Source organism: Bubalus bubalis, chromosome 9, assembly GCF_019923935.1.
Source record: "Bubalus bubalis isolate 160015118507 breed Murrah chromosome 9, NDDB_SH_1, whole genome shotgun sequence".
Lineage (NCBI taxonomy): Eukaryota > Metazoa > Chordata > Mammalia > Artiodactyla > Bovidae > Bubalus > Bubalus bubalis.
The window spans coordinates 110,252,596-110,261,456 of NC_059165.1; the positions used below are offsets into that span (position 1 = coordinate 110,252,596).

Consider the following 8,861-nt stretch of genomic DNA (forward strand, 5'->3'; position numbering starts at 1 on the left):
TGCCTGAGGTGAGGTGGTGGGGAAGGTTGCTGGTGAGGCTTAAAGTGGGCCCCTCTGGTTATTGTTCTTGCTGTGCCTCCCTCCCAGCTTCACCTTGGCTCAACTGATTGATGTGGTGTGGTTGTGCTTTCCTGGGCTGAGCCTAAGCTGTGCTGCATAAGGGATGAGAGTTCCTGGTGAATGTGTCTGCTTTTCTTGGTCTGTCTGTGGGGCCCCTTGCCTGTCTTTCCCCCTGCCTGCTGGGGAGGATGAGGAAGGCAGAGGTTGGGTGCAGTTTCTGGCCCTGACCTTTGGTCTTCTGTCCCCTACCTTGGGGCATCAGTGGGGCTGTTGGTTTTCTGACACAGAAGGTGCTTTGGCTTTGTCTTCATGGTGTGTGTCCTGTGGGCAGCCCTTCCTACCCTCTCCATGGTAGGGAGGGCTGTGTTGTGGCTGCACTGTCTACCCTCTGTGGGTGTGTGAGCATGCCTTGTTTGACCCTGGGTGGTGCCCCTGGAGTGCTCCAGGTCATCTCTCAGGTGCCTGAAACTGAGTGCTGGTGTCATTTCCCTTAACCCAGTGTTCCCCTTGGGTGCCTGCCATGGAGGTGTGTATGTCCCATGAGTGGCTCTCTTCGGGGGGTGTCCAGAAAGTAGGAAATGCATACCTGTTCCCCTTGTGGTGGAGGCTGATGGATGAGGACTTGCAGGGGGTGGGGTGTGGGTTCTGCACTGGCCCTGACTGTGCACATGGTCCTGTGTGGTTGTCCACTTACCTGTACTGTAGACCCCCCCCTATCCTGCCCAGCTGAGGACTGGCAGCTTGTAGAGTGCCTCTATGGGCCTGAAAGAGAGATAATGGGATGAGGGATGGCATGCCCATGATGAGCAAACTTTCTCTAGTGATTCAAGAAGGAAGCTTGGGGTACTGGAACTCCTAGCTGCTGTCCCTCCCAAGTGTGTGATTGCCACCTTGGTGATTGCTGGAGCATGTGGGCAGAAAATCCCCTCCCCTTTGTGGTGGGGGTGGGTGCACTGGCCTGGTGGTGAGGCCATGTGCTGTTCATTGTCTAGTGTGGTCCATGCCTCCCCACTGAGTTATGGGAGGGTCCTGTGGGACCCTGCTTGGCATACAGCAAGTTGGGGGGCTGTGTGTGTGCCATATGTGTGGCTGGCCCTGTGGTGTGAGCCCATGGGGAAGGGGGGTGTGGAGTGCAATGCCTGGTTGGCCCTGGCTTCCCCAGCCCCACAAACTGGTGAAGAGGAGCCTATTGTGCCTGTGCTTGCCCCTCGGCTGCAGCCAGTGGCAGTGTGTGGTCACAGTCTGGGCTGCCTTGCTTGAGAGCATGTCCCCAGGATGTTGAGCCTTGGGGACAGACTAGATAGAAGGTCTGTTGAGGATTGATGGAGGTAGATGGGTGGATGGCATGAAAGGCCTTGGTGGCAGGGCTGGATTATGGGACCTGCCCTGGGGATGGCCAGGATTGGCTGGTGTCCCAGGTGGTGTTGCAGGACTGCCCTCATGTGTGGGTGGTGGTGAGATCCCATGCTGGTTTTCCTGGTGGCCTGGCCATGTCTTGGTGTTTTTCTGGCCCCCAGATGGTGCCTCTGCTCCTGACTTATGGCCCCTGCCATGCATGCTTACTGGCCCCTCCTGGCCACTGCTGGTCTTTTCTCCTTGTCCTGAATGTGTGACTGCCTGTGTTCCCTTCCCCTGTCTGGGAGGGAGCTGGCCTTGCCTCATGGGGGTATTGTTCCCTGGCCTCTCCATTGGCTGATGGTGTCCCTGGGTGGAGCAGTGCACTTATGTGGTGGGAGAGTGTTCTCTTTGGCTGGCTGTGGCTCTGGGTGTGTAGGTGGTTGTGGGCATGAGCCCCATGAGTGTGGGGGGTGCAAGTCCATTGTCCCAGGTGTGTTGTGGAGACTGCTCCTGTGCTGGGAGGCCTCTGGTAGATCTCACTAGATCCTGTGGTCACCCTGGTGGATGACTTGTGTCTCCTGGGTTGCTTTGAGACATTCCCCTTGTGGTGGTATGTGGCCACCCTACCTCTACTGTTGGTTCTGTGGTGTTGGTCTCATGTGGCTGCACCCTGTTGGTGCCTCTCTGTCCATCTGCCTCAGTTTGCTCCCTGTATGCAGTTCCCTAGGGCAGTGCCCTGGTGGGTGTCACTTCCTGGGCCTGCTGTGGCCCCCATCTGCCCATTTTGGTGCCACCTGTCTGCCACTGCTGTCACATGCTGGATGAGGGGGAGCATATGTGAACCCTGTCCCCCCACTCAGCCCTGCTCTGATACACTTGCCTGAGTGTGGGTCAGGTCTCTGGTCTGTGTGGGCTGGATGCCCTGTCCTCACTGCCTAGCATCCCCCATCCCTCTGGGGTTGGTGGAAAAGATGGACATTAAGATTGTACATTGGCCATATCTGGTGTGGCCTGGCTCCCAGGACCACCTGGGCAGGTGGGCTTGTGAGGGGGTGGGGTTGAGGAGCTGTCCTCCCCTTGTACATCGGTGGGTTAGTGGTGGACCACTGTGAACCCTGAGGACTGAGTGTGTGTGATCATTATTGGCAAGGGCAGGAAGTGGAAGTTGGATGGTTGGTTGGGTTTCCCACCCCTCTCAGTGCTTTAATGAAACACTCTCCTGGCTTAATCACCTCCTGGGCATTCTGGTTCACATGCTTCAATGTGTCATATCCTGGAACTATCTACCAGCTATCTTGGGACTATCCCCCAGCTCACATCATGGCATGCCTGTTCCATGTGTTCACTCCCTTATCTGGTTGACTCTATCAGTAATATATGTTTGTTTCAAACATTAACCATGCATGTCTAAAGAACACCTGGTACAGGTAAACTTGAAAAGGGTGCATGGTGCTGGACTCTCCTGGGTGCTGAACTTTACAGTTTTGAGGACATATCTAGTGGAGCAAAGGTAGGTAGGCACATTAGAACATGTGATTGTCCAATTCACCATGCTGGTGCCTCTGAAGCAACGAAAAGAAAGTCTGATTGGGAGCATGGCTTCTGGTATGTAAGGTCCAGGGTGATTTATACTGCAGCATTTTCTGCAAATGGATCCCTTGGCTTGGGAAAGAAGGGTTTGTGAATGGGAAAAAGTGAGAAAGGTGAGAATTGGGAGGCATGGAGCAGCCAGGAGCCCGCCTGGGAGGGCGAGGTGTGCTCGTTCATCGGCAGAGGGCCCCAGGGAAGGCCCCGGCGTGGCGCGGATGCCCGTGGCAGCCAAGACTTCCTCTAAGAGGCTGGGCGTGCCGGCGAGAGCCGGCTGTTGCGCTGCGACGACAGAGGCCCGCGTGGAAGGCCCCGGCGTGTCCGGGGTGCCCGTGGCCGCCAGGAGCTCGTCTAGGAAGCTGGGTGGCCCTGGGAGGGCAGGGTCCACCCCTTCGTCGGCAGCGGCCCCCGGGGCGGGCGCCTGCGTGTCCGGGGCGCCCGTGGCCGCCAAGAGCTCATCTAGGAGGCTCGTCGAGCTCGGAAGGCTGGGGGGCTGGGGCTGTGGCTCTAGCGGAGGGGCCGTGCCTTCACCGTAGGGTGACTCCGGCCACCGCGGGATGTGTGTCTCCGGCTGTGGAGGCGGCGGGATGGCCCCTTGCCCGGGCTGCCCGGGGGCCGTGACGGCAGGGGAGCGCGCGGCCCAGGGAACTGCTCCCCGGGGAGGAGGCGGTGGCCTCCCACTTGGCTGGAGAGCCACCGGGCTGGGCTGGACCATGAAGATCATCAACGGCTGGCCCACACAGACCCCAGAGGCAGTCCCGGGCACCCAGAAAGTGGGGGCCCCAAAAGGAGCAGCTGCAGCCAAGGGTGGCATGCTCTCCTGTGGCTGAGAGGGGCGAAGGGGAGGAGAGGTGCTCTGGACAGCGGGTGGGGCCCTTCGGTCCTCTGGAGCAGGAGTCGTCGTGGCTGATGCGCCGCTGGGCCCCTGGGCCCGGCCGTTGCCGGGCCCGCTTGGGCTCCGCTGGGGGTGCCGAGCTCTTCGGTTTTGAAACCATATCTAGGGGAGCAAAGGGCAGACAGGCACTGATATCAGAAGCCGTGGCCGTCCGGATCACCCACCGTGCTGGCGCCTCTGCGGCGCCCATTCGACAGCCCGCCCGGCCGCCCGGCCTCTGGGCTGTCAGGCCCAGGGCGACTTCTGCAGGCCCATTTTCTGCAAACGAATCCCTTGGCCCTGGGAAATGAGGGGTGCCCGCGCGGCCAGAAGCGGCCCCAAACCCTCCAGTCAGCCTGCCGACTTTCGGCCCCCCTCCCCCCCAGCCCCAGCCCCAGCCCCAGCCTACGTGTACCCAGCTCCAGACTTGGCAGCTTGGCAGGGCTGAACCCTCCTTACTCCTGGGCCACGTCCTGGGCCCACGCGCTGGCTGGAGAGCTTACCTGGATGCGAGGTTCTGGGATTCCCGTCTGACGAGCCAGTTCCTCCCTGGCGGCAATCCCCGGGAAGCGATCCCTCGTGAAGGCTTGCACGAGGATCCTTGTCTGAGAAGGAGAGATGACTGTCCTCTTTCTCCGGGCCTCTCTGGCCGAGGCTTCTACCCACGAAAGAACACACCGAGAGGAGAGGACGTTAAGGCCCGTGGAACGTTCACGGCACAGATACCCTAGACGGTGTGGAGGGGAGGGGGAGTCCCACACCCCTGAATCACTACAGGTGGCTCTGCCGCCGGGGCAGGGCTCTAAGGAATACACCCACAGATGGATCGCGTGCCTGGGTCCATCGTGGACGCGTGCGTGTGCACGCGCACACACGCACACTCCCCACACGTGCATGTCCCTGTGTGTCTCTCCCCTCCTCCGGCCTTGCCGCCGAGTGCCCTGAAAGCGTGCTCCTCGGCCAAGGCTGCCCGGGCAGCCGGAGCCTAAGGTTCCCGACGGGGGCTGGGGAGGGGGTGCAAAGGGGGAGCACTGCTGCCCGCCCACGCCGGCTGGGGCCGTCTTGCCCCGATCTGGGACACTGATGGGGGCAGCAACCACAGAGCCCTGTTTCCTCCTCACCTTCCCCCTCCTCCCGCACACACACACACCCCCACCCCCCCCCCCCCGCCTCCCCCGCCCCCTTGGTGTTTCTGGGCCTCCCGTGCTCATCCACCAGCAGAGAGAATTCTCTGGCAAGAGGGGGAGGGTTCGGGACCCCCTCTGGGGGACTTGCCTTTGGAGAGAACGCTGGCTAAGTTACCTTGAGAGGAAGACTGAGGTCGAGGAGGCGACGTTGGCCCCCCTTCCCCTTCTTGGTGCACGTGTTCAGACGGCGATCGGCTCTGCTTTGACCGTCTTCTTCGTTGGTTTTGAAACCAGACCTAGGGGCAAACAGAGAGAATTCCTTCTCAGGAGAAAGGCCGCCAGATGCTTTGAGCTGCCTTGGATCGGCATGGAGAGCCTGAAAGGGAGACCGGGTGGAGAGGCGGGGGCCTACCTGGACTCTGCTTTCGTCAATGCCGAGCTCTCGGGCCAGTCGTTCTCTGGTCGCTATCCCAGGGTAGGGGTTCTGTTGAAAGAGCGCTTGCAGGGCGTCCTTCTGGCTCGGCTTCAGAACGAGCCTCCTCCTTCGAGATCCTGTGGCGATGGGGCCTGTGGAAGGAGAGAAGAAAGGGAAGCGTCTCAGACCAGAGCACCTGGGGGAGGACTCGGCGGAGGAGCCCAAGCGTGCTCCCCGCCCAGGGGCAGTTGCCCCTGTGCCTGAGCAGAGCCGGGAGCCCGGGCACGGGTGTGCATCTGGAAGTCGCTTGGCTACACCCCGACAGCCAGGCTGAGAGGCAAGGGCGGTACCCCCGACCCCCACCCAGGCCGGAATGCAAGAAACGCCAGCAGGCAGAAAGGAAACCAAACCCAGCCCCGACACAGAGGCGGCAAGAAGTCCCGCCCGCCGAAGACCACAACACTATCCTGCCGCGTGTTCCCACCCGTCTGGGGGAGATGCCCGGGAAAGGTCTGGATGGGGCTTCTCCCAGATTTCCCTCCATCAGGATGCCGGCGGGAGGGGACCTGGCTTCTCCGGGCTAACGCGGAGCACGGGCCATATTTGCCGCCAGGAGCGGAAAAGGAAAGGGAAGCGAAGCGAGGCCCAACCCTCAATGGCAGAAGGCACCAGGCCATTGTGGGGAGGAAGCCACCGAAGGAGGCAAAGCCCCAGAGCTCCCCGACTCCCATTCCCGCAGGAAGATGAGGATAAAGGGCCCCATCCCAGCCCCCGCAACCCCACACCCCCCACCCCCAACCCCCGTCAAACCACACCGTCTTCCCAGAAAAGACAAGGGAGAAGCCACGTGTGTGCCAAAGGAGCAAGACGAACAAACGATGCCCCTTTGGGCACACCTGACTCCTGGGAACCGTGGCCCCAGCCGATCGGTCCCTGCCATTCTCGGTGGTGGGCCGACCCGTTTGCCGTGAACCCGTGGCCGAGGCGATCCACGGGTCCCCTGAGACGCGATCCGACCCCAGGGACCGAGGGCAAACGTACCGCGTGAGGTGCTGGAGGAGCCGGACGAAGCCATGGCGGGAGAGCCGCACGGACGCTGCAGACTGCTGACCTAGTGGGCCGGGACCCAGCGGCTCAGGACTTTGGAGAGCGGGAGGCGGCTCCGCCCCTATTTATGTAAATAGGGGCGGGTGCGTCCGATGGAGGGGGCGCCCCTGGCCTCTTTCCCAGGAGAGACCCTGGACAAGAATCCCGGGGAGCCAGTGGGCTTTCACGGGCCGGGCCCGTGCCCCAGACCCCCAAGGTCCGCCGCTGGGCTGGGCGGGCAGTTCGGGGGCTTTGGTTTGTGGCCCTCCCACGCAGCGGGTGGGATCAACCCCGGGCCCAGGGGCCGTCAGCAGTGCCCACAGAGCGAACTGCCCGGGAATTCCCCTGGGTCCCTTTGACGTGGCCGGCCACGCCCCCTTTCCCAAACTGCCTTGCCTTCCAAACCGCGCTGGGTTTTCCCGCCTTTTCACATTCCACACACGTCCCTTGGCCTCGATTGCCCCCGCCCGCTCCTGCGAGGCATGGCGGGACACTGGACGCTCTCTCCAGTGCCTCCACCTAGATCCCTCGCTTTCCTTGCCTCCGTTTCCCACGCCCCTCCCCAACGCCTCCGTGCCCTCTTGGCGTCCTGTCCCTGCAGCAGTCCCAGACCGCCACCCCCAGGGCTCTGAGTGGCCTGGAGCTCAAGGCTCCGGCCAGAGACGTGAAGGTCCAGCGTCTCGAACGGCAGCTCACGCCATTTGGGGCTTTTTCATGTGGAGCCTGAGGCCCACGTCGCCCCAGCCCAAGTGCCCTGGAGATCCCGCGAAAGGGGACAGACAGTGTACCCCCGCTACTGTTAGGGAGGAGGTTCCACTAAGCCAAGGGAGGAAGCATGGACGTTCTGGACACAACGGAGCCCTCGCCCGTGCGCCAACAAGGGGACATGGAAAGAGTGTGTGCTTTCTCAAAGAGACGGAGGGCGGCGAGGAGGAGGAGGAGGAGGAGGAGGAGGAGGAGGAGGAGGAGGAGGAGGAGGAGGAGGAGGAGATCAGGAGGCCGGAGCAGACAAAGGAGGAAGAAGGCGGCGTGAAGCACCGCGGGGGATGGACGATGAGAGGCGCTTCTCTTTTCGCTGTGAACAGGGTGAAAAGAGTGAACTGAAAAGAAACGAACGAGCCACAGCAGCACCCCACCCACCCACCCAACCGTCTGGGCCGATGTATGCCTTGGCCACCCGGGCTTCTAAACCCACCACGGGGCTTCACGTGAGAACAGGCAGGGGTTCGTATGTACTTGGAAACCATTGGGCCTGTGAGCTCAGGAACGGGTTTGCAAGTAAAGCACGTACATCTGTATGTCTGCGGGTGACGGGAGGATGCTGGTGGCAGGGCGAGCTCAGTCACTATACTGTGAGGGTCAGAGAGAGACACGGAGATGACGGGCCTTTGCAGATCTACCACCGGGCGTGTGGGCACACATGGACAGGGAGTCTGGTCGTGAAAGCGGTTGTGTGGGTAGGTCCCTACTGCTGGCTCTGAGGATCTGACCTCCGGACACCCGCCCAGAACAGGCACCTTGAAACCCAGGGAAACGTGTCCCTGACGCAGCATTCTAGGGATACCTGCAGGGTGTGCCGGGGGCTTGAAGCTGAGTCCCAGATGCGGGCACTGCCCCCCGCACCCGCACTCCCACCCCCACCCCCACCCCCACCTCCCCCGACCCCCCTCTCCCACTCAGCCTTCCCCAACTCTCTCCCTTCGTCCCCCACCCACTCGGCCCCCTCCCACCTTGCATCTCCCAACCTTCCACCTTCTCACTCCCCTGTCTCCCTCTCCCCCTCCCTCTGCTGCCCCTGGCATAGGGAAGGAGTTCTCCCGTGTGGGCTGCTGGAAAGATGGGACCAGAAGACAGAAGAGCCAGACACAAAGAACCTGTGCCTGGCACGGGGTGTCTTTACTGGGTCCATGGAATGTTCCCTCTGAGGCAGCCTCCTGGTCACTGCCATGCAGGGAGTACTTGAGGCTTCAGGTAGGGTGTCCCTGTTTGGGGTGGGGCCCAGCTTCCCAAAGGTCCAGCACTCGGCTCCGTCCCCAAAGTGGTCGGTAGACATCCCGTCTGGATTCTCTCCTCTTCCCACACAAAGCAGCTCCCACCCACCCGCCCTTCCCCGAGCTCCATGGCCCCACATCCCAGGCAAGGAGACCTGAACGTGGCTAGGGGGAGAAGGTGCCCCTTCCTTCCTCTCCCTCTAAGCCCCAGGGCCTGGGGAGCCTGGCAGCATGTCGAGGAGGGCCTGGTACTCGTCCTCACTGAGGGGTGTTGCCAGGGTGGCCTCAACTCCTTCTTCCCCCGCAGGGGCCCCCGGAGAAGACCAGGGCGTGTCCTGGATGGCCGTGGCAGCCAAGATTTCCTCTAGGAGGCTGGGTGACCC

At 61.8% G+C, this 8,861-nt stretch overlaps 1 protein-coding gene across 1 annotated transcript; it reads right to left on the reverse strand.

The window, feature by feature from the left end:
- Positions 1 to 814: 814 nt before the first annotated feature.
- On the reverse strand, positions 815 to 8,540 carry LOC123335297 (nascent polypeptide-associated complex subunit alpha, muscle-specific form-like). Its single transcript, XM_045161896.1, has 8 exons — positions 8,447 to 8,540; positions 6,778 to 6,960; positions 6,298 to 6,512; positions 5,399 to 5,863; positions 5,162 to 5,282; positions 4,363 to 4,517; positions 3,139 to 3,982; positions 815 to 822 (listed from the first exon to the last, which is right to left on the reverse strand). The coding sequence occupies exons 1-8, from the start codon at positions 8,538 to 8,540 to the stop codon at positions 815 to 817; spliced, it is 2,085 nt and encodes a 694-aa protein (XP_045017831.1).
- Positions 8,541 to 8,861: the final 321 nt, after the last annotated feature.